The sequence below is a fragment of the Gorilla gorilla genome, chromosome 11, assembly GCF_029281585.2.
Source record: "Gorilla gorilla gorilla isolate KB3781 chromosome 11, NHGRI_mGorGor1-v2.1_pri, whole genome shotgun sequence".
NCBI lineage: Eukaryota > Metazoa > Chordata > Mammalia > Primates > Hominidae > Gorilla > Gorilla gorilla.
The window spans coordinates 140,910,704-140,932,847 of NC_073235.2; the positions used below are offsets into that span (position 1 = coordinate 140,910,704).

At 53.0% G+C, this 22,144-nt stretch overlaps 3 protein-coding genes across 9 annotated transcripts in view; 1 reads left to right on the forward strand and 2 right to left on the reverse strand.

The window, feature by feature from the left end:
* The first annotated feature begins 3,724 nt into the window (after nt 1-3,724).
* LOC101136944 (TAR DNA-binding protein 43-like) lies at nt 3,725-6,426 on the forward strand. Of its 4 annotated transcripts, none has more exons than XM_063695341.1 (3): nt 3,732-4,188; nt 4,504-4,658; nt 5,570-6,426. In XM_063695341.1, exons 1-3 carry the CDS (start codon nt 3,951-3,953, stop codon nt 5,609-5,611), a joined length of 435 nt encoding a protein of 144 aa, XP_063551411.1. In that variant the 5' UTR covers nt 3,732-3,950; the 3' UTR covers nt 5,612-6,426. The 4 variants fall into 4 exon arrangements, with proteins under 4 accessions (XP_063551410.1, XP_063551411.1, XP_063551412.1 ...); XM_063695342.1 differs by having other exon boundaries at nt 4,504-4,622; XM_063695339.1 differs by lacking the exon at nt 5,570-6,426 and adding an exon at nt 4,772-5,469 and having other exon boundaries at nt 4,504-4,622.
* Nucleotides 6,427-10,347: 3,921 nt separating this feature from the next.
* On the reverse strand, nt 10,348-12,122 carry HES6 (hes family bHLH transcription factor 6). 2 transcript variants are annotated; one of them, XM_031008662.3, is made up of 4 exons: nt 11,902-12,118; nt 11,738-11,824; nt 11,564-11,645; nt 10,348-11,328 (listed from the first exon to the last, which is right to left on the reverse strand). In XM_031008662.3, the coding sequence occupies exons 1-4, from the start codon at nt 11,980-11,982 to the stop codon at nt 10,904-10,906; spliced, it is 675 nt and encodes a 224-aa protein (XP_030864522.2). In that variant the 5' UTR covers nt 11,983-12,118; the 3' UTR covers nt 10,348-10,903. The 2 variants fall into 2 exon arrangements, with proteins under 2 accessions (XP_030864522.2, XP_030864523.2); XM_031008663.3 differs by having other exon boundaries at nt 11,200-11,328; nt 11,604-11,645; nt 11,902-12,122.
* A 3,980-nt stretch (nt 12,123-16,102) lies between these two features.
* PER2 (period circadian regulator 2) overlaps nt 16,103-22,144 on the reverse strand; it is a 55,282-nt gene continuing 49,240 nt past the window's right edge. For all 3 annotated transcript variants that reach the window (XM_055379888.1, XM_031008664.3, XM_004033434.4), the window contains 2 exons: nt 21,079-21,229; nt 16,103-18,569 (listed from right to left, as the gene is read on the reverse strand). In XM_055379888.1, coding sequence (XP_055235863.1) covers nt 18,420-18,569; nt 21,079-21,229 — 301 coding nt within the window. In that variant the 3' untranslated portion in view covers nt 16,103-18,419. The remainder of the gene's footprint in view (nt 18,570-21,078; nt 21,230-22,144) is intronic.

Genomic DNA, 22,144 nt, shown 5'->3' on the forward strand with positions numbered 1-22,144 from the left:
GCTAGAGAAAGACAAAGAAGGCAAGGCGGGGCAGAGGCAGGGAAAGCCCAGCAAAAGTGGGCTGGAGGAAGAGACAGAAACAGGGACGAGAGAATGAAAGAAACGGAGAGAGGCAGAGAGACAGGGAAGAGAGGAGAGAGGAAGGGAGCCAGAGAGAGGAAGAGAGAGCTGGTGAGATGGGGAACGGAAGATATGAAGGCAGGGGAGGATGAAGACGCAAAGAGAATGAGGTGGAAACAAAGAGAAAGGGAATTCCAACCAACAGTAGGCACTGAGAAAGGGGCTTTCCATGCTATTTCATTCAACCCTCAAAACAAGTAGGTACTACTGCCATTCCCATGATGTGGATGAAGAGACAATGGTTTAAGAGATAAAGAGGGAGGGAGAGAAAATAGAGGCAGGAGAGAGAAAATATGAGGCAGGAATACAGACAAGACAGAGACTGCGTATTCAAGGATCAAGAGACAACAGGCTGGGCGTGGTGGCTCACGCCTGTAATCCTAGCACTTTGGGAGGCTGAGGCAGGTGGATCACCTGAGGTCAGGAGTTCGAGGCCAGCCTGGCCAACATGGTGAAACTTCGTCTCTACTAAAAATACAAAAATTAGCAGGGTGTGGTGGCGGGCGCCTATCATCCCAGCTACTTGGGAGGGTGAGGCAGAAGAATTACTTGAATCCAGGAGGAGGAAGTTGCAGTGAGCGGAGATCGTGCCACTGCACTCCAGCCTGGACAACAAAGCACAAACTCTGTCTCAAAAAAAAAAAAAAAAAAAAAGACAACAACAACCCAACAGCCTATCTGCCCATAACAGCATAAACTTGAGAAGAAACGCTGTCTGTCTCCAGCAACTAGAAGAATGCCTGACAAAGAGCAGGCCTCCGGTTAACAACTGTGGAATGAACAAGCAAACATTATCTGGACTATGCCATCAGGGAAATAAAAGAAGCCTTGGAAACTGCATAAAACCAGGGGTGACCAGGAAAGGCTTCAGGCAGGCAGTCTACCTGAGCCAATCCTGGAGGCATGCAGACGGCAGAGCAGCGGCTTTGGCCATGCAGCAAACCAAATATCTGGCAAGGGCATGGAGACAGAAGGTGGCGGAGGGGGCGTGGAGGCAGTCAGTAAGTTCTGAGTTGGCCCACGTGAAGACCAGGCCTACTATTCTTTGAGAATCTGCAGTGTTGGGCTTTTGAAAAGACTGAAGCTCAGGGCGTGACCTTCAAGGTGGGGGTTTTCTTAATGACCACTGCCATTCTCCAGGTGACAGCCAAGAACCTGAACTACGAATGCAGGAGCCGGACAGGGGGAAAGGGACGTCTAAGACTCATCCTCTTGTTCGTTCAACCTGTTGAAGTGGTGGGATTGCCAGTTCCTGGACGCTACCTGCAGGGCTCCAGTGTCCCCTGGAACCTGGGAGGTCAAGGTTGCCCAGGCAGGGCTCCAGGGAGGTGTCTCCATGGACTGTCTGGTTTCCAGCCTGAAGGATTGATGACCTTGTTGCTCTCAAGGATCCAGAACATGAAGGGAGGCGCAGGTTTTGTTGGAAAGCTGAGTTCACATTTGAACTTGTTGCAGAACCTGTGGGATTCCTGAGAGGCGACAGCCAGGGGCATTTGGATAAACTCTATGAGAGCTCCAGAGAGGGCTGGGCCGGAAATAGATTTTGCAGCTGGTAGCACAGGAGGCGAAGCCATGGAGATCATACAGATTACAGCCTAGAAGCTAGAGAAGAGGGCCTAGCAAAGAAATGTGGGGCACAATATTTAAGAAGACAATATTCGCCGGGCGCGGTGGCTCACGCTTATAACCCCAGCACTTTGGGAGTGAGGCAGGTGGATTGCTGGACCAGCCTGGACAACACTACAAATATCTCTCTCTACAAAAAAAATACAAAAATCAGCCAGGCATGGTGATGTGCGCCTATAGTCCCAGCTACTTAGGAGGCTGAGGTGGGAGGATCACTTGAGTCTGGGAGGTCGAGGTTGTAGTGAGCCATGATCGTACCACTGCACTCCAGCCTCCAGCCTGAGACAGAGTGAGAACCTGTCTCAAAAAAAAAAAAAAAAAAAAAGACAACATTTAATATCCAGTTGTGAAGAGCCACTGCCAGAACCTGAGAAGGAATGGTGGAACAAGAAGAGCAAGAAAACTAGACAGAGGACAATTTTTTGAGATAAGGTCTCACTCCCATTGTCCAGGCCAGAGCACACTGGCGTGATCTCAATTCACCGCAGCCTTGACTTCCCGGGCTCCAGTGATACTCCCACCTCAGCCTCTCGAGTGGCTGGGACTACAGGTGCAGGCCACCATGTCTGGCTAATTTTTTGCATTTTTGGTAGAGATGGAGTCTTGCTATGTTGCCCAGGCTGGTCTTGAACTCCTGGGCTCAAGCGATCTGCCTAACTCAGCCTCCCAAACTGCCGGGATTACAGGTGTGAGCCACCGTGCTCTGGCAAGAACAATGTTTTAAGAAGCATGAGGATGTTGAATATCAAATGCCGCAAAGTTCGGGTGAGAAAACTGAAGAGTCTACTCGGCAATCAGGAGTTCATTGGAGACTCTGGCAGAAGTTTTCTATAGTAGAATGGCAGGAAATGTAGCCATACTGAAATTTTGTCAGGGACAAACAGGTGATGAGGAAATGAAGAAAATGAGAATGAAGACTGTTTTTAAGAAACTGGAGTCTGAAGAAAACAGTAGGACAATAAGTAAGAAACCTCAACGGGGTGTGAGGACAAGTTCCCCAGGATAAAGTGGATAAGATGGAGGTTGGCACTTAAGATTTGGAGCAGGTTCAACAGAGAGGAATGGCAAGGTTTGAGGGATGGTTCCTGACGTCTAAGGGCGTATTTAATATTCTTTCAAGGTTAAGGTGGGGCAAGATCTGGAGGAGAGAGGATAGTACCCCAAGTGTCATCATCCATTGACAGGTCAATAGGTAGTACAGCGACATGGGAACAGAGCAGGTGTGCACAGAAAGCATGGTTTCCCAGGGAGGGCAGTATTTTTCCATGAGGATGCAAGAGTGAAAAGCCTGGGAGATTCCACGAAGAGCTGAGGGGCTTCTGAGCCACAGCTTAAACCTTAACCCTCCTCCTCTCAGATACATTCAAATCCAAGTACTGACAATAATCTAGTAAGACCTGGGCTTCCCTGGCTACCGTCTATCAAGGAATGCCAGTGTCTGCCTCTGGGCAGTGCGCGTTGGATTTGGGTTCTCTGCGGGGTCTTGCTGATCTTAAAGACAATGCAGGGGCCTTGTGAGTCTCACCTCTGTATCCCCAGCACATAACAGGTGTTCAACACATTCGCGAGCGGAGCGCTGAGCAAAGCGGAGGCCCGGGTTCCCTCCTGGAGAAACCTGCTTCCCCTCCAAGGCCTCAAGCGTCCGCTCCTTCACTGACCTCAGTCGTTGATTTCGGCTGCACTTCCTATCCCTGGGGGAGCTTTCAACGCTCCGCCGTCCAGGCCGCCGGGCCCCGCAGCCCGCGCCCCGCTCTCTAGGGCTGGGCCCCCAGGGGCTGGACGACCTCTCTCGCCTTCGCTTTCTCAAGCGTAAATCGGGCGGCGGGGGCTGCAGAGCCTTCATCTCTTCCTCTGTCCCGGGATGTCGGAGAGACGGCAGCCCAGCCTCCGCCATCGCAAAGCTGCTTAACGGGCAGCGCGAGTCCCTCGGGCACCGTTGGATGCCGTTGCTCACCGTTGGGCAAGTGCTTTAAGAAGCACGAGGATGTCGAGTGTCAAATACGGCAAAGGGCTCAGAGCTCGCCGCCAAGGGGCGAGGCCTCCGGGCCGCGGCGGCCTCTGGGAGTTGTAGTCCCGCCTCAACCTGTGGTGGCCTCTTTAAAAAAACAAAAAACAAACAAAGAAAAAACACTGGCGCTTAGGTCCGTCGCTGCCTCGGTGTCCCTGTCGGGCTTCCCAGCAGCGGCCTAGTGGAAAAGTAAAAGATGTCTGAATATATTCGGGTAACCGAAGATGAGAACGATGAGTCCATTGAAATACCATCGGAAGACGATGGGACGGTGCTGCTGTCCACGGTTACAGCCCAGTTTCCAGGGGCGTGTGGGCTTCGCTGCAGGAATCCGGTGTCTCAATGTATGAGAGGTGTCCGGCTGGTAGAAGGAATTCTGCATGCCCCCGATGCTGGCTGGAGAAATCTGGTGTATGTTGTCAACTATCCGAAAGGTAACAAAAGAAAAATGGGTGAGACAGAAGGTTCATCAGCAGTGAAAGTGAAAAGACCAGTCCGATTTAATAGTGTTGGGTCTCCCACGGAAAACAACTGAACAGGACCTGAAAGAGTACTGTAGTACCTTTGGAGACGTTCTTACGGTGCGGCAAAGCCAAGATGAGCCTTTGAGAAGCAGAAAAGTGTTTGTAGGGCGCCGTACGGAGGACATGACTGAGGATGAGCTGTGGGAGTTCTTCTCTCAGTATGGGGATGTGATGGATGTCTTCGTCCCCAGCCGCTCAGGGCCTTTGCCTTTGTTCCATTTGCAGATGAACAGATAGCGCGGTCTCTTTGTGGAGAGGACTCGATGAAAGGAATCAGCGTTCACATATCCAATGCCGAACCCAAGCGCAATAGCAATAGACAGAAAGAAGTGGAAGATTTGGTGGTAATCCACGTGGCTTTGGGAATCAGGGTGGATTTGGTAAGCGTAGAGGCGGTGGAGCTGGTTTGGGAAACAATCAAGGTAGGAATATGGGTGGTGGGATAAACTTTGGTGCGTTCAGCATTAATCCAGCCATGATGGCTGCCCCCCAGGCAGTGCTGCAGAGCAGTTGGTGTACGACGGGTGTGTTAGCCAGCCAGCGAAGCAGCCAGGCCCATCGGATGATAACCAAAGCCAAGGCAACATGCAGAGGGAGCCAAACCAGGCCTTCGGTTCTGGAAATAACTCTTATAGTGGTTCTAATTTTGGTGCAGCAATTGGTTGGGGATCAGCATCCAATGCAGGGTTGGGCAGTGGTTTTAATGGCGGCTTTGGCTCAAGCATGGATTCTAAGTCTTCTGGCTGGGAACGTAGACAGTGGGGTTGTGGTTGGTTGGTATAGAATGGTCGGAATTCAAATTTTTCTAAACTCATGGTAGGTATATTGTAAAATACATATGTACTAAGAATTTTCAAAATTGGTTTCTTCAGTGTGGAGTATATTCAGCAGTATTTTTGACATTTTTCTTTAGAAAAAGGAACAGCTAAAGGAATTTTATAAGTTTTGTTACATGAAAGGTTGAAATATTGAGTGGTTGAAAGTGAACTGCTGTTTGCCTGATTGGTAAACCAACACACTACAATTGATATCAGAAGGTTTCTCCTGTAATATTTTATCCCTGGACTTGTCAAGTGAATTCTTTGCATGTTCAAAATGGAAGCCATGAATTAGAACTACATTCTTTATTCCTTGTTTTAATTTGAACCCCACCATATGGATTTTTTTCCTTAAGAAAATCTCCTTTTAGAAGATCATGGTGTCACAGTTTGGTTCTTTTGTTTTGTTTTTTAACACTTGTCTCCCCTCAAATACAAAAGTACAATATGAAGCCTTCATTTAATCTCTGCAGTTCATCTCATTTCAAACGTTTATGGAAGAAGCACTTGATTGAAAGTAGTGCTGTAAATATTCTGCCATAGGAACACTTCTGTCTACATGCCTTCTCATTCAAGAATTCGTCATCACGCATCACAGGCCGCGTCTTTGACGGTGGGTGGCCCATTTTTATCCGCTACTCTTTATTTCATGGAGTCTTATCAATGCTGTGAACGCAAGGCTGTGATATGGAACCAGAAGGCTGTTTGAACTTTTGAAACCTTGTGCGGGATTGACGGTGGTGCTGAGGCATGAAAGGCTAGTATGAGTGAGAAAAGGAGAGAGCATGTGCAGAGACTTGGTGCCTAACGGATATTTTTTAACTTGGCGAGATGTGTTTCTCAATCCTGCGGCTTTGGTGACAGTGTGCAGACAGCAATGATAGCAAATAATGTACGAATGTTTTTTGCATTCAAAGGACATCCACATCTGTTGGAAGACTTTGAGTTTTTGTTCTTAGATAACCCACTTTATTTGAACGTGTTAAGTGAAATGATACTTGTACTCCCCCTACCCCTTTGTCAACTGCTGTGAATGCTGTATGGTGTGTGTTCTCTTCTGTTACTAATATGTAAGTGTGGCAATGTGAACTGAAGCTGGTGGGCTGAGAACATGGACTGAGCTTGTGGTGTGCTTTGCAGGAGGACTTGGAAGCAGAGTTCAGCAGTGAACTCTGGTGTCTCAAAGAAGGGTAGAAGTTCTAATGTCTGTTAGCTACCCATAAGAATGCTGTTTGCTGCAGTTCTGTGTCCTGTGCTTGGATGCTTTTTATAAGAGTTGTCATTGTTGGAAATTCTTAAATAAAACTGATTTAAAAAAAAAAAACCAAAACTCTAAGTAAAGGGGTTGGAACTACATCTCCCAGGAGGCCCAGCGGCTCGCCTCTGGCGGGGCGGGGCTGGAGGGGGCGTGGTCAAGGCCTCGGCTCCTCCGAGCGCCTCCCAGCTCACGGCGCGGCGCCCCCGAACCCGGCTCCAAGGGACTCGGTATTCCCCAGCGCCGGCTCCGGGCAGTCCCGGAAGGGCTCAAGGGCTGGGCGCGCTGGCTGATCGAGACCGTCCGGGTCCTGACTCTCGGGTCACTTGCAGAGGCCTGAGCAGAGCGTAGGGAGGGCTGGAAGGGAGGAGCCCCGGGGGGCGGCGGTGCTGAACCGGGTAGAGTCTTGAAGGTCGCGGTCAGGACTGGAGTGGGAGGGGAGTCAGAGGCCTGCTGCGGAGGCCCGGGTTAGAAACGAGGCTGCCTTGGACTCGGTCGGTGGCAAAGAAGACGACACGTGGAGGCAGGGCTTAGAAGTAGAGCTTGGCCGGGCTTGGTGGCTCACGCCTGTAATCCCAGCACTTTGGGAGGCCGAAGCGGGTGGATCACGAGGTCAGGAGATCGAGACCATCCTGGCTAACACGGTGAAACCCCGTTTCTACTAAAAATAGAAAAAATTAGCCGAGCGGGGTGGCGGGCGCCTGTAGTCCCAGCTACTTGGGAGGCTGAGGCAGGAGAATTGCTTGAACCCAGGAGGCGGAGGTTGCAGTGAGCCTAGATCTCCCCACTGCACTCCAGCCTGGGTGACAGAGTGAGACTCCGTCTCAAAATAATAATAATAATAAATTAATAAAAATAAAAAAGAAGAAGAAGTAGTGCTCATGGGCTTGACTGATAGGAAGTGGGATGGCAGGAAGAGGGTGAACTTGAGGGTGACGTCTAGATTTTTTTGCTCAATCCATGGGGTGCCAAGAAGTGGTAATGCCTGAGGATCTGTTGTTTTGGTGGTGGTGAGCCCATCTGACATCTAAGTGCAGTCACTGAGTGGACAGGAGGATAGAGAGGAGCCAGCCGCCTGGAGAGGGGCTTTGAATCAAGGGCATGGGATTGGCAAAACGGGCCAGATGGTGTCACTGGGTGTGGGGGCGGCAGGGAAGGCTGAGGACAGAGCCTTCGGAAGAACACGTCCAGTTGGAGGTCGGCAGGGAGGAGCATTGAGTACAGGGGACTGAGGATGGCCGATGAGGTAGAAGGAAGGCTGGTGTGGTGCCCTTGAGACTGGAGAAGGAGCCTCCAGATGGATGAGTCATAACCCAAGAGAGGTGAAGCTGACATGCGGACATGCCCACTGGGTTGGGAAACATGCTCGTTACTGGAGATTTTGACTGTGCAGTTCCAGTGGAAGGGTGGACAATAGCTTGATTGGAAAGGAATGAAGAGGAATGGGATGTGTGGAAGTGGAAGCAGTAAGTGTAGATGACGCTTTCAAGGAATTTTGCTTTAGAGCAATGAGACAGAAGCTAACAGTATGTCACATCCAGGGAGGTTCTTCCGAGTGGAGGTATTCATATTACAGCCTGTTTGTAGGTTAATGAGAATGATCCAGAAGGGAGGAGAAGCTAATGGTGCAGTGGAGAGCAGAGTCCCTGAGCAGGTGAGCAGGGATGGGGGCCCATGGCCATGTGGGAAGCGGGCGCCACACTGCTTCACGATGGAAGGCAGAACGCCTGGGCCAGGGTGCAGGCAGGTGTCACAGAGAATGTCCTTCATGACCACATCCTAATTCCCAGAACCTGCGAATATGCTACTTTACATGGCAAAAGGGAGTTTGCAAATGTGATTAAGAATTAAGCTAAAGACCTTCATACAGGGAGATTATCCTGGATTCTCCAGGGGGCTGGTGTCATCACAAGGATCTTTAAAAGCAGACGTAAGGAGGAGACGTGACCAAGGAAGAAGGGTCAGAGAGACGCAACGCTTCCGAGGAACTCTGAGGATGGAGGAAGGGACCATCCTCCAAGGAATGTGGGTGGCCCCTGAATGAAGAGGCAGGGGAAGGAACACAGCCCTGCCTGCCAACACCTTGATCTTAGCCCAGTGAATCCTGACAGACTTCTAACCCGTGGAACTGCAAGACAATAACTGTGTGTCTGAAGCCACCAAGAGTGTGGTCGTTGGTTTTGGCAGCCATAGAAAAGTAATACAGGGGTCAGGGATCCGGGTGGGAAGGAGACAGCCCTCAGAGAAGGGATCCGGGTGGGAAGGAGACAGCCCTCAGAGAAGGGATCCGGGTGGGAAGGAGACAGCCCTCAGAGAAGGGATCCGGGTGGGAAGGAGACAGCCCTCAGAGAAGGGATCTGGGTGGGAAGGAGACAGCCCTCAGAGAAGGGCTTGTGGGGAGCCTGGGGGTGCTGGGAGAGGAGCTGGTGTGAAACAACCAGCTGACTGGGAAGCTGGTGGCCCCAGGCCGCACCGCAGGCAAGAGCAGCTCTCAGCCCCAGGAGGCCAACAGTGGTCACTGGTGTGGGAGCCAGTTACATTTCCAAAAGAAGCTGTACTTGAGGATTACTGTGAAGCTGACTTTAGGGCTGGAGGGGCACAGGGCCAGAGTTCTGGGTTAGTGGCTTCTGACCCTGGTCCTAGCAACGCTTTTACTCCAGGTCAGCCTCCTGCACCTTGCCTCCTGGGCTTCCCCTTGACGCCCTCCTAGGGCATCTGGGAAGGTGTGATGAGTGGACTTGAGAGGTGAAAGTTGTTTCTTTGAAGCAGCCCATGGCTGACGCTCCCTGAATGGCATGAGAGCTCATTGGCATGGCCTCTGGGTGCTACTGGGAACCAGAGCTTTCAGGATGGCCCATTATCTATCCGTGTCCCGGTGGGTACATCCTACATCAGCCTGTCTGAGGACATTAAAATAATCCCAGGAATGATATTTCCATTGCTCAAGCCTTCTTCTGTGGCACTGGCTCCCCCACTGCCCCCATAGCTCGGCTCCAGATGATAAAGTTAAGCTGCATCTGGTTATAGCCCAGTGGCTTCTATGATTGAATTGAGGTGAGCCAGAGTGAACCTCAAACTTTGAAACACCCCTGGTGGCCAGGACCTGCTTGGGGGCTTTTGTAAAGGGACTGCTGGGAAAGGTGTTCTTAAGGCAAAAGCACATGTCCAGAGAGGAGACCCCGACGTCAATCCTAAGTTGTCAAACCTTGGCCCTAGCCTGGGGACTGCCAACCCACAGTGAGAAGCTGCTGCTTTGGGGTCCTGGAGCAGGAGGAGGGGGCTAGGCTAACTGTGGCGGTGACTTCAGCCGGCTGACCACGTGCTATCTGCAGGTCTGGCCCAGCCAAAGAGGGCAGGCTTCCGCACCCCAGCTGCCCATCCTGCCACCCTCCATCCCTGAGGGCTCTGACCTCCTGGACCCAGTTTGACCTAAGGCTCAAGCCCCCTGGGGCCTTGGCGCTTTCATTTCAGGCCACAAACTGGGTGGGTCTCCTTGACCCTGAAGTCAATGGCAGCAGTGGGGAAGTTCCTTCTTCAGTCAAGATAAGCAACAACCTCACACAAGTAGACTCATGTCTATGTCACGCTCGTGGGTCCTAAAACAGGTCTTTGAAAGATACTTTCAAACCAAATAGGTAGCAATTAGGCATTATTTTATTATTCCTGAAGCTCATGAACAAGAAAATGGCACAGAGACAGGTCATCTCCCTATTGCTGAGTTACCCTGGAGACAAGCCTCATGCAAACAAAATCCTTCTCCAGGACACACAATGCCCAAGAACAGGCTGGGCCTGAGGACCTGCCTAGCATGGGGGGCAGAAGCACTGCCTGCTGCAGAGACAGCCACGGAGTGCATCCCCACCACCATCACACTGCTCACTCTGCTGAGAAAGGGTGAGGTTTTAAAGGACATTCACCAGCCTCAGATGCAGGGGAAATGTGCTTAGTTTAGCATTTACATATCTGACACAGTAATGACACATCACTCAACAATACTTCAAGGGTAACTAACTCCAAAATTCTTTATTTAGTAAAATTGTCACATTTGATGTCAATGGAATACACAAACTCAAGTGTGCTACAAACAAGATGTACAGAGCATCACAGCTCTGGGCAGTGCAGCTGAGTGCACCTGCCTCTCATCTCCCCGCTGAAGTGGCAAGTTCAAGCTTTTGTTTAGCCCAGGGCTGCCTGGAACACTAGTGCCCAGCACCATTCCTGCCACCTCTGCCCCCAGAGCCCGCACAGGGCTGGTGAAGGCTGGGTGGGTGAACCTGGGAGAGCGCTGGCAGCTCTACAAGATTCTTCCTCCTGCCTGTAGCTCCCTCCCTCCACCCACTCCAGAGCTGCAGGGTCCCTAAAAGTTTCTTAAGAAACGGGGCTGGGGCCTGACTGGGCTGGTTACCAGGGGCTGCCCTGCAAGCCATCCGAGGAGGGAGGGAAGACCTGGGAGACTTCCAGGGCCCTACCCCACCACATCTGAACCCCTGGGAGGAGGGAGGAGATCCAGGGAGGGCCAGGCCCACCCCCGCAGGACTCTGGCTGGCATTGGTCACCAAGGCCTCCAGACACTCCGGGCTATTTCGGCTGTGGTCAGGCTGCCCAGGGCTGCGGGCACCAAGTCAGGCCCCTCAGCAGGAGCCCGACTCAGTTCAGCCTCAGGGGCCTCCTCCAGGTCGGAGCACAGGTCGTCCCCAGGACCGGGGGGGCTGGGTATTGGGGATCCCGGAGCGCCCCCCGCAGGCCAGCCACTCCGTCCAGGGGCTCCAGGTGGCCCCGCCAGGGCGTCCCCCAGCAGATCCTGGAAGCTGCTGCCCTCACGCAGCGGCATGGACTCCAGCAGATGGTTCAGGAGCTCGGCAGCGACGGTGGCGTCGATGGCCTGGCACGTGGACACGAACGTGTGCACCTCGTGCATGCACTGGATGTAGCCGGCAGCGAAGCGCTCGCTCGCTTCCGCCTGCAGCTGCTCGCGCTCTGGGCCCGAGGGTGGGAGGGAGAGAGCCGCGTCCCGCGCGGTGAGCGGCGACTGCGTGGCCCAGCCCACCCGGCCCGCGGGGACGCGGCTCACCCAGGAGACGCGGGGGCGCACCCTGCTCCGGTGGGAGCCCTCGCCGCCGACAGGACACGGGCGCCGGGAGGGAAGTCCTCCGTCTGGCAGGGGTTACAGGCGCCCGCGGCCGGCGCCCCCGCCCGCCCCGCCGCCACTCACCGCGCGCCCGGCCCCGCAGCACACCCTGGACCCGCCGCACCGTCAGCTCCAGCACCTCGGCGTTCTCCAGCTTGGCCTGCACCTGCGCGGGCGGGAAGGGCGGTGAGCCGGCAGCGCGCTCCCGGACCCGCCCGCCCGCCCCGCAGCCCCACGGCGCCTGCCCGGCCGCCGCACCTCGGCGCCCGCCAGCAGCAGCCGCAGCTCCTGCAGGCTCTCGTTGATCCGCGCGCGCCGCTTCTTCTCCACCAGGGGCTTCCGGGCCTGCGGGGAGCGGGGCATTGAATCCCAGCCCCGCACGGCCTCCCGCCCGCTTGCTCGCCCATGGCCCCGGCCAGCACCTTGCGGTCCCCTCGCGTCTCCCAGCCGTCCTCATCCTCACGGCCCATACGGTCCCGGCCAGGCGCCGCGGGTGGCGCCATGCCCGCTCCGCCGGGGACGCGGCGGGGACGGGGAGCGGCAGGGACCGAAGCGCCGGCGCCCTCCGCTGCCCCGCGGCCGCCCAGCAGCAGCCCAGCCGTCCGCGCTCCTCGCGGCTTCCGGCCCGCCGCGGTCCCGCCCCTTTTATAGCTGCTTATTTGCATCTCAATGCGCCGATTGGCCGCGCGGGCCCGGGGCGGCCGACCGCGAGGCGCGCTGCAGCCAATCGGGGCAGCGCGCTTTGTCCGGCCCCGCGGCTCTGGCGGGCGGGCAGCTGGCTGAGCTAGGCGGGGCCCCCAGCCCGGCCTTCCCTAGACCCCCGCGGGGGCGGCACCGGGGCGGCGACCCCGGGGAGCTGCGGCCCTGCCCGCGCTTGTTTCTCTCCGTCTGCTGCTCTAGGACCACTGATCTGCCGCGCGTGCGAGCAGGCGTCCACCCGTCCGTCCGTCCGTCCACTCATTCATTCACCCATTAATTCATTCATTTCCCTCCTTCACCGATGGCGCCTCCAGAGTTGCGCGCTGGGGCCACTGGCCCCAGGAGATGCGTCCCTGGTGTGCAGAGCCACAGTCAAGTCCGCGGTCTCTGGACCTAGAGGGGTTTCAGGTCCTGTCTGGGGTGGCTGCCAAGCCCCGGAGAGGCAGGGTCCAGTGGGCAGCGGTGGCGGGGCGGCCCCTGAGTTTCTTCCGGACTCGTCCAGACGCCGGGCCGGACCCCCGACGCCGCCCTCCGCCAGCACTGGAGTCCTAGTGGGGAAGGGTCCCGGGTGCTCCCGCCCGCGCCGCTCTCCCCCTGGGCTCTGCGGGTCACCATCCCCGCCCCCCTCTGAGCTCCCCCATCTCCCTCTAGTCCCCTTTGGCCCCCGGGGCCCCCTCCCTCCCTTCCACTGCCCCCCGCCCGCCTCCCTCCTCCCCTCCTCGTCCTCCGCGCCCCGCCTCCCAGGCCCGCCGAAGCTGCCGTCTGGTCCTGTAACTTGATGCCCGTGACAGTTGGCAGCTGCGGCCGCTTCGGCGGAGAAAAGCGGCGGCCGCGCCAAGAGCGACAGGTGTTGGCCGCGCCTTTGTCTCGCACGCTTTGTCCCGCGGGCAGGCGGCGGGCGCTTGTCCCGGCCAGACGCCCGCGACTCCCCCATCGCGGCGGGCCGCCCATCTGCTGGGTTCCTCTTGGCCGCGGGCGGGGTGCGTGGGCGGTGGGGCCGCGCCCTCGGGCAGCGTCCTGGGGACCCCTGCCCGGCTCCTGCCCCGGCGTCAGTCCAGACGCTGTGTGGAGGAGCCGGAACGCGTAGACGCCTTCTCGGACCCCAGCCGGCCGACTACCAGCCTGCCCCGCACAGCACCTGCCTTCCTCAGTCCCCACTACTCACCCGGGCTGGGATCGTCAGGGTCTGTTCTGAGCCCCTCCAGGCTATACGCGTCCCTGGACAAGGGCACAGTCTGACCTAGGACCCCCTGTCCACCTCCCCGCACCCCCAGCAGAGCCTGGCCTCACAGAAGCGCTGGTAGGTAGGGAAGGTGAGGGGTGGCCCTGGCAGGATGGGCTGGAAGGCCGCGTGGGAGGGGAACATCACGGGACCGCAGCAGCTGAGCGGAGCGGCAGGACTAGGCTGCAGACCGACCGCCCCACTGCCCCTAGAGAGGTCTGACAGGCCTCCCACGGCCCCTTTACTTGCGCCTCTCCACCAGAGGGACCCCTGCAGGCTTCCTGCTGGGTGAGTTTGGTGAGAGGTTTGAAAGCTCCCAAAGTCACCTCACTGACCTCTGTAGTTACCTGGCACCACCTCCCGCCGGCTCCCAACTGTCCCTGCTCTGGCTCTTGGTTGCTCTATGAGCAGGGTCCTGAGATTTCCCCCAGCCCAGCATCACTCACCTGGGTGTGAAACCACCACTTTACTTCACACACTCCCCACCTGCCCAGTAGTGGGGCTGGCAGGGTGGGGCTGGAGTGGTGGATCCCAAGGAAGTGGATTATTAGCTTGTGACTTTACTCTCCTTCACCACTTAGACATCACCCCAGGGAAGGAGAACCCCCACTCCCCCAAGTGGCTACAATGACATTTCCACTACTTCGAGAAACTGTGATAGGGAAAAATAAACTCACTGATATTTCCTGTACTCCCAAGTTTGCAAACTGATTTACACTCCTCTCATTATCCAAACGAACAAGGCCAAGTAGATGTTTTAGGATGCTCTCATCCTAAAACATCTGCTTTATGTTAGGCAATTTATATTGCAACAGGATGATCAGGGCCCCAAAGGAGGACTTTGGGTAAAGCCTGACTGAACACTTGATTGGATGGGGAACTGGATTTGAGGGGCAAGGAGGACATGATAAAGGCAAATGGTGCAAGCAAAAAAAAAGAAAAAAAAAAAGAAAAGCAACTAGGAACTCTAGGAAAAACAAAAAGCTTCCCAAGAAATGTAATCTTAGCACATTACTCGGCTCAGGAGACAACAATTTTCACGGTCACAACAATGTAACACTGTTCATAAGGTTTTAACATTTAGAATTAATCTATACAGAAGGCAAGGAAGGATTGTTTATGGTTATGGGACATGATATAAAGTTGACCTTGTAAAAACAAAAGGACAGGTGATAGGAGTTATGAGAGAGGAGGCTAAAGGGAGGAGTAGGGACCTCAAAAGCCCTGTCTGACAGTGGAGTGGGTGGGGGGTTGAGGAATGCTGTCTAGAGTTGAGGGAAGGAGAAATTAAGCACTGGGATATGCCTCGGTGTCACCAAGGACCCTTCAGGGAAAAGAGCTTAAGTAGAGAAGGCTGTACATCAGCAAAATCCTTCTTGGTTGGACTGGAAGTTGCCCAAGGTCCCCTCTGCAAGGTCAGCTTCAATTCCCTTTAGCGGTGCACTGGCCAGCTGGCATGGCCTTTTTGTCCCAGAAGCCTGGCCTATCTTGAGGTCACCAAGCCCTCCCTCCCTCCTTCACAGCAGCCTCCCCTAGCCAACACTTCCTGCCATTTGTCCCTTGGGCCAGTCCTGCCTTCAGAGTTTGCCTGAGTATGGACTTCCTGAGCATTTGAGCCCTTTGATCCCCCTAGAGCCAGGAACAGAGGCCAGCAGAGGCTGGGCAGGGTGGTGGTTGCTGCGGGGATACCAGTTAGCAGTGGGGGTGGCAGGCCATAAATCCCTGGGGGAACAAAGGCAGCTGCGGCCTGTAGACTGTCCAGGCCCCTTGTGGGCAATCTGCCCAGGAGACTCAGAGAATCTCCGTTTGGTTTGGAAATAAATCCCTTGGGGTTATATGGTAAATAAAAATATAATTAAGAGTCTTCCAAAAGCACTCAGGTTCAGTGAAACAACCATATCTGGCCATTTAGAGCAGTTTGCAGAGGCCTCTGTGCTCACTAGGAGGACTTTGCCTTTTATCCCATCAGCACTTGGCGTTAGGCAGCCAGGCTAGCAGGCAGAGGAGAGCCCCTTCCTTCTGCTCAGGCAGCTTCTCAGAGGCTGGGCATTGGGTTCAGGATCCATTCAGCTCTCTGCTCCCACCCCCAGGGTCATGGTTGGAAGAGTGGGAGGGACGGGGAGCAACTCTTCGGGCTTCCACAGTTTTGGCCTCACAAGGCTTCATTCATCACTGTGAAAGAAGGGCTGGGGTCAGGGGACTATGCCGCCCTGCCCATATCATTCGCAATGGAGACATGTGACCTTGCTGGTGGAGCCTCCTGACCGCCCCACCTTTAGCCCTACCTAGCCCGATGACCAGAAGACAGGCAGCCAGCCTGGAAAGGCCAGGTAACCCAGGGCAGGGATGCAGGGAAGACAGAGGTGCGCGGAGGCAGAGCTGGGGGCACTCTGGGGCTGAGCCAGACAGCTGCACCCCTCCAGCTGAAAGTGAAAAGACTGTGGGGCATGACACAATCAGGTTTGCATTACATGAGTTCACTCCTGCAGCCTGAAGGAGGGTGTGTGTGTGACACGCACAGGAAGAAAGGGAGCCAGCAAGAAGCAAACGCTATAAGGGAGCTGACCGCCAGGAGGCCTTTGGGATGTAAGATTCTTTAATGCAGAATTCCTGGAGTTCTTTTAAAAAAATTTTTTTTAATAATCTTTGCTCTCTATTCAGGTTTTCCTTTGTGCTATGTGAAAAATACATACAAGTAAAAATAAAAATATACTTGCTTTATTTACCAATTTTCTAAAAGGCAAACAGGTCATAAAAAGACACAAGCAGTCAAACAAATCTATTGCACTGGGTAAAGAAAGTTTGGTTTGCACACAAACAAACCACTTGTCCGGCAAGGCTCAACAAATCATCACACAAACTCTGAGAGCTTATTTACATATCTCTTCGGGAATATATTAAAAAGAAGGCTCAGTTTAAAATAGAGAAAAACTGTTTAACACCTGTGTAAGCACACACACTAAAGAAAACATGACTTGATGCTTGGCATCATGTAAACAAATTCACAAGATGATCCTATTAAGTCAACTGCTTGGCACGCGCTGAAGCTACAGTTAACAATCAATGAGCACATATTAAATGATAAAATAATGCTGATGGTAAACATTCATAACAGCAGAGTAAGATTTTGGCAGTTTTGTGTTTCGGTAACACAGCTGTGACCTTAGATTAACACCTATCCCTTCATGATCTGACTTTAGAGGCAAGGAGTTTGTAACATCTAATGGCCATAAGAATGCAGACTGCTACCTTATCATAGGCATAGGCAGCTGATGTTACTTTGTAAATTAATGAAAAATTAAAGTGTTCTTGTGTTTATGAAGAATAGGTTTAATAGGCATAAGATGGTTTTACGATGAAAACCTAGTGGATTACAAAGAGATTTCACCTCCATCAAAAAACAGAAAACCCTGGTCCCAGTCGGGCGCGGTGGCTCATGCCTGTAATCCCAGCACTTTGGGAGGCCGAGGTGGGTGGATCACTTGAGGTCAGGAGTTCGAGACCAGCCTGGCCAACATGGTGAAACCCTGTCTCTACTAAAAATACAAAAAATTAGCTGGCCATGGTGGTGGGTGCCTGTAGTCCCGGCTACTCAGGAGGCTGAGGCAGGAGAATCGCTTGAACCTGGGAGGCAGAGGTTGCAGTGAGCCAAGATGGCACCACTGCACTCCAGCCTGGGCAAAAAGAAACTCCATCTGGAAAAAAAAAAAAAAAAAGAAAACCCTGGTCCCTTTTAAGCCTCATAGTCTTGGTCCAATTTTAAGTCAACTGTTCTTCAGTGATAACTCTGAATTCCCACCAGGGACCAATATTAAATTTTCCAAACCATCTTTGGAATATACAATGCAACATGAGGTTTTGTAAAAAGCCGGGCAGACTGGCTTCACTTTTCCCCAAGTGTCCAAATGACCTAAAAGTGCTGGGGACACTGGCAGAGGCCTGAAGCTGCTCCGAGAGAGGTCGGGCTCATGAAAAGAATGAGGGCTGTGCACCCAACCCAGGGTGCAGTGGGAGAGGTGAGCTCACTGCACCCCTGAAAATACAGATGCAGTCGCAAGCTGTTGGACTGAGTGGCAGTGGCTGCTCTCGGCCAGGAGATGTGATGTGGGCTTGGCTGGGTGGAAGCAGATGTCTGGGTGGCTCCAATGGAAGAAAACCAAACAGGACTGGGTCTCACATGTGTTGGTCACAGCCTGGTTTGCAAAGGGAAGTCACCATAAAGAGATGACTGATGACATATTTTAATCTCCATATTGGCCATCATGGTCTGAAAAGGAGACAAGAATGATGCAGAAATATACAGAGGGTCTGTCTGTGTGTGCATTCATTCGATGGAGTTGGCCACACAAACCACTAGGCTTCTTTAGTCCAGAGCAAATGTTTCAACTTTGTTCACTACAAACAAAACCTATGTCAGATTGAAATATTGACCACACCAGAAGCCAAAGCTGTTGGTTTGCCAAACAATGCTTCACACCATTTAATGTGAAACGTTTTGAAATAAAACTAGGAGAGGCTGCTATCTCCATTTGGTATGTATAAAAAAACACTCTACCTTGACTAAATGATAATTCAGATAAAAAGCAGTCCCCAAGAGAGGACAAAATTTGATCTGATCCAAACACCCTGGGAAAGCTCTGGAAGCCAGAGTCCCCAGCTGGTGCACCAGACAGAGGTCTCGTCACAGTCACAGGACTTCTGGGAGCACTGAGGCAACTTCCCTGACACTAAGAGGCGCTTAGTCTTTCTCAAGTTAAATAACAACTAAAATCTCTTCCCCATCCCACAAAACTCCACATATATATTTTATATATAAAAACATATTTCTTTCCGAACCCTCCCCATTCTCTACAGTTTTAAGTCGCCCCTTCAGAAAACTATTTTTTTTTTTTTCTAAAACAAAAAAAGCAACATGAGCATATGTGTCCATTTCAGTGGAAACAGCCATGAAGATCTTTCATCTCTTCCAAGCACCACCTGGTGTACCTCACTGGCTGCCGGGCTGAGGTGGGGCAGGGGTTACGTCTGCTCTTCGATCCTGTGATTCAAGGGGGATCCATTTTCGTCTTCTTTGGTGTCCGACACTTCGCTGAGTCCCAGAGAAGGAATATCTTCCTCATATGGTATGCAAATATTACCTTTTTCCTTGTTTTCACAGTAAACACATTCCTTAAAAGAAAAAAAAAGAGAAATCAGTAACAAACTTGAGATCTGAGTTGTTACAAAAGTCATTCAAACTGGCCGGGAGCGGTGGCTCACGCCTGTAATCCCAGCACTTTGGGAGGCCGAGGCGGGCAGATCACGACGTCAGGAGATCGAGACCTTCCTGGCTAACACGGTGAAACCCCGTCTCTACTAATAATACAAAAAATTAGCTGGGCGTGGTGGCGGGCGCCTGTAGTCCCAGCTACTCGGGAGGCTGAGGCAGAAGAATCGCTTGAACCCTGGAGGCAGAGCTTGCAGTGAGCGGAGATCACGCTACTGCACTCCAGCCTGGGCGACAGAGTGAGACTCTGTCTCAAAAGATAAAAAGTCATTCAAACTGAGTAAGGTGCAGGTGACCAGGTGTCAGCCAGGAGGTGGCTGGCAGCAAAGGCCAAAATCCCTGTCCCAGGAGCTGGCACTCTAGTAGCAGAGAGAGACAATAACTAAGAAGGCTAAGAAGGGCTCCAGAGGCATAGGGTATATAGAGGACATCTGTGATTTTCAACTGGACATTCACAGCAGGCCACAGAAAAGGTGACGCAAGGGTTTTGAAACGCGTCCACACTCTTTGCCACTCCTCCCTCAAAAGGTGGGGCCTAATTCCTTTCTCCTTAAACCTTGGCTGGACTTAGGCATTTGCCTCTAACAAAGAGTACCTGACTTCTGATTCTAGGTCCTAAAAGGCACCTTGGCTTCCTCTTTTCCTCTCTGGGGAAGTCACCTGCTACACTGTGAGGACATCCAGGCAGCCCTACGGAGAGGTCCCCATGGCAAGGAGCTGAGGCCTCTGCCAAGAGCCAGCAGTGTGTGAGAGGCCTGCAAGTGAGGCTCCTGGAAGCCAGTCCTCCAGCTGGCAGGTGACAGAAGCCCCCACCAGTATCTTACCATCAACATCAGGAACGACCCTGAGCTAGAAGTACCCAGCTAAGCCGCTCTCAAATTCCTGACCCAAAGAGACCGTGCAAGGTAATACAAGTTCATTGTTGAAGTCACTAAGTGTTGGGGCCATCTGCCATGCAGCAGTAGATTACTAATGCAGCAGCAGGTGGAAAACAGACTCTAAGGCAGCCAGGGTGAGCCACGGGTCTATTTCAGGAAAAAGGATTCCAAGCAAAGGGCTGGGCATGTGCGAAGATCCTGTGGCAGGGGCCTGCCAGGGCAGTCGGGGAAACAGCCAAGGGGCCAGTGTAGCTGGAGAGGAGGGAAGGAGAGGAGAAATGGGAGATGAGGTAGAAGATGTGGATAGGTGGTCAGATGTGTATGGCTTTGCAACCATTTATTCTGATTGAGGTGGCACAGCACTGGCAGGGATCTGAACTGTCACCGGAGGTGACACAGGGAGCAGTGAGTGCAGCTTCGAGGCCACTCTGACATCCAGGGCTCATGGCATGGAAGCATCCTCATGGCTTGGACCTGTGTGGTGATGGGCTTCATCTACCTTCAAGGTTAAACCCAGACAATTTGCCAACCCACTAGCTGGGGCCTGAGAAGTAGAGCCCAGGATGCCTCCAGGGCTTGCAGGGTGCAGGTGGGGAAAAGAGGTGCAGACACTGAGCCCGAGGGTGGGCAGAAGAGGAAGAGCCTGTGGGGAGGCCAAGAGGTCAGAAGGACAGGCTGAAGAGCACAGGGCCTGGAGACCAAGGGCAGCAAGAGCTCCCTGGAGAGAGCCGCTCACTGCTGCCAATGGTCCCTGGGACGAGGACTGAGAAGTGACACTGTGTTCGGCTGCTGGAGAACTTGAGACCTTGACAAGAGCAGCTTCCACGGTATGTGGGAGGGAGGGGTCGGCAGAGAGCAGGAGAGAGGGGCTGGAGTGCCCACAGGGCCGCTGGAAGGACATGTGCCTGAGAGCACGCCAGCAGGAACTTGTTTTTTCCACCATTATTTAATGTTCTCCAGGGACACTGAGGGTTTGTGACAGGAGAGGGTTTTTTTTTTGTAAAATAGAAAACAGAATTGAAAGAAAGAAAAAACAGATTTCAGCAAGTGACTGAGATTAGATTTTTCAGCCTTTTTGGAAACAACACTGAAAAGCCACTGGAGAAAAGTTCTTTGAAGTGGACCTAGTGCTGTGCCTTTAAAAACATAAACCTTTAATTTTAGAAAAAAATTTTTTTTTTTTTTTGAGATGGAGTCTCGCTCTGTCGCCCAGGCTGGAGTGCAGTGGTGCCATCTCGGCTCCCTGCAAGCTCTGCCTCCGGGGTTCCCCCCATTCTCCTGCCTCAGCCTCCTGAGGAGCTGGGACTACAGGCGCCCGCCACCACGCCCATGTTAGCCAGGATGGTCTCGATCTCCTGACCTCGTGATCCGCCCGCCTAGGCATCCCGAAGTGCTGGGATTACAGGCTTGAGCCACCGCGCCCAGCCTAATTTTAGAAGTTTTAAATTGACAGAAAAGTTGCAAAGACAGTACAGAGAATCCCCATCACAGAGCCTTTTAGGGCCATATCAGAAATCGAGTCCCGTGAGCTTACTGCCACGTCGATGGCTGCGGGCAGGCTGCCCGTCTGCATCCACTGGTGGACCTCGTGCAGCTCCTGCTTCTGACTCTCCGTGAACCTGGGCTGGAGTTTCTGTAGGAGCTTCAGCTTCTCTCTGTCCTCCTTCAAAACCGCTTCTAAATTTCTTCGCAAGATATTTAGAAATCGGTAAGCTTTCAAATGTCTTAAGGGTATCTATTTTTATTCTTTCAGAATAATGTAGTTTTAGATGATTTTGTTTAATGCAAATTTCCTTTTCTTTAAAAAAATTTTCATTTAAGGCAACTTAAGCTCCCTAGTAAAGAACCCGTAGTTTTTCTATGAAAATGATGATTCTGGTCAAGATTTAATTTTTCTGTATTTTACAATAGGCCTGGGAGCTGCGTATCTGCAGGTGTAACCTTGTCCCCTGGGGCTCAGGTCCACACAGGCATGGTTCATCTGGGAGATTCTTGCCAGCAGGACGGCATTCCCCTGCCACTGGCCAGTGCTGGGCTGGACTACAGCTGCCCTGGAGATGGAGCCCCCATATCCACTAGCTGACCAGAGGACTTAGGGGTTTGATATGGTTTGGCTCTGTGTCCCCACCAAAATCTTATCTGGAACTGTAATACCCATGTGTTGAGGGAGGGACCTGGTGAGGGGGGACTGGATCATGGGGGTGGTTCCCCCACGCTGTCCTGGTGATAGTGAGTTGTAACGTGATCTGATGGGTTTATAAGTATTTGGCAGTTCCTCTTTCGCTTGTGCTCTTTTCCTGCCACCTTGTGAAGAAGGTGCTTGCTTCTCCTCCCTTCCACCATGACTGTAAGTTTCCTGAGGCTTCCCTGGCCCCGCAGGACTGTGAGTTAACTAAACCTCTTTCCTTTATAAATTACCCAATCTCAGGTATTTCTTTACAGCAGTGTGGAAACAGACTTACACAGGGTTCATTTTTCCTTCCTTTCTTTCCTCCCAGCTTCCCATGCCAAGCGGGTGCTCCGCAGGGGAAGGGACCACATGCAGTTCCCTATGGCAGCCTGATGTGGACACAGAGCCCCGGGTCACTGCAGAGCAGCCC

What these genes read in the sequence shown, in the direction of transcription:
- HES6 (XM_031008662.3), bottom strand. Translation starts at nt 11,982, where the DNA reads ATGGCGCCACCCGCGGCGCCTGGCCGGGACCGTATGGGCCGTGAGGAT. An exon ending in AGACGCGAGGGGACCGCAAG is followed by an intron (nt 11,825 to 11,901) that starts GTGCTGGCCGGG and finishes CGCTCCCCGCAG; the next exon opens with GCCCGGAAGCCCCTGGTGGA. An exon ending in GCTGCGGGGCCGGGCGCGCG is followed by an intron (nt 11,329 to 11,563) that starts GTGAGTGGCGGC and finishes CCTCGGGCCCAG; the next exon opens with AGCGCGAGCAGCTGCAGGCG.
- LOC101136944 (XM_063695339.1), top strand. Translation starts at nt 3,951, where the DNA reads ATGTCTGAATATATTCGGGTAACCGAAGATGAGAACGATGAGTCCATT. An exon ending in TGTTGTCAACTATCCGAAAG is followed by an intron (nt 4,189 to 4,503) that starts GTAACAAAAGAA and finishes TTCCATTTGCAG; the next exon opens with ATGAACAGATAGCGCGGTCT. An exon ending in AAGAAGTGGAAGATTTGGTG is followed by an intron (nt 4,623 to 4,771) that starts GTAATCCACGTG and finishes GCTGCCCCCCAG; the next exon opens with GCAGTGCTGCAGAGCAGTTG.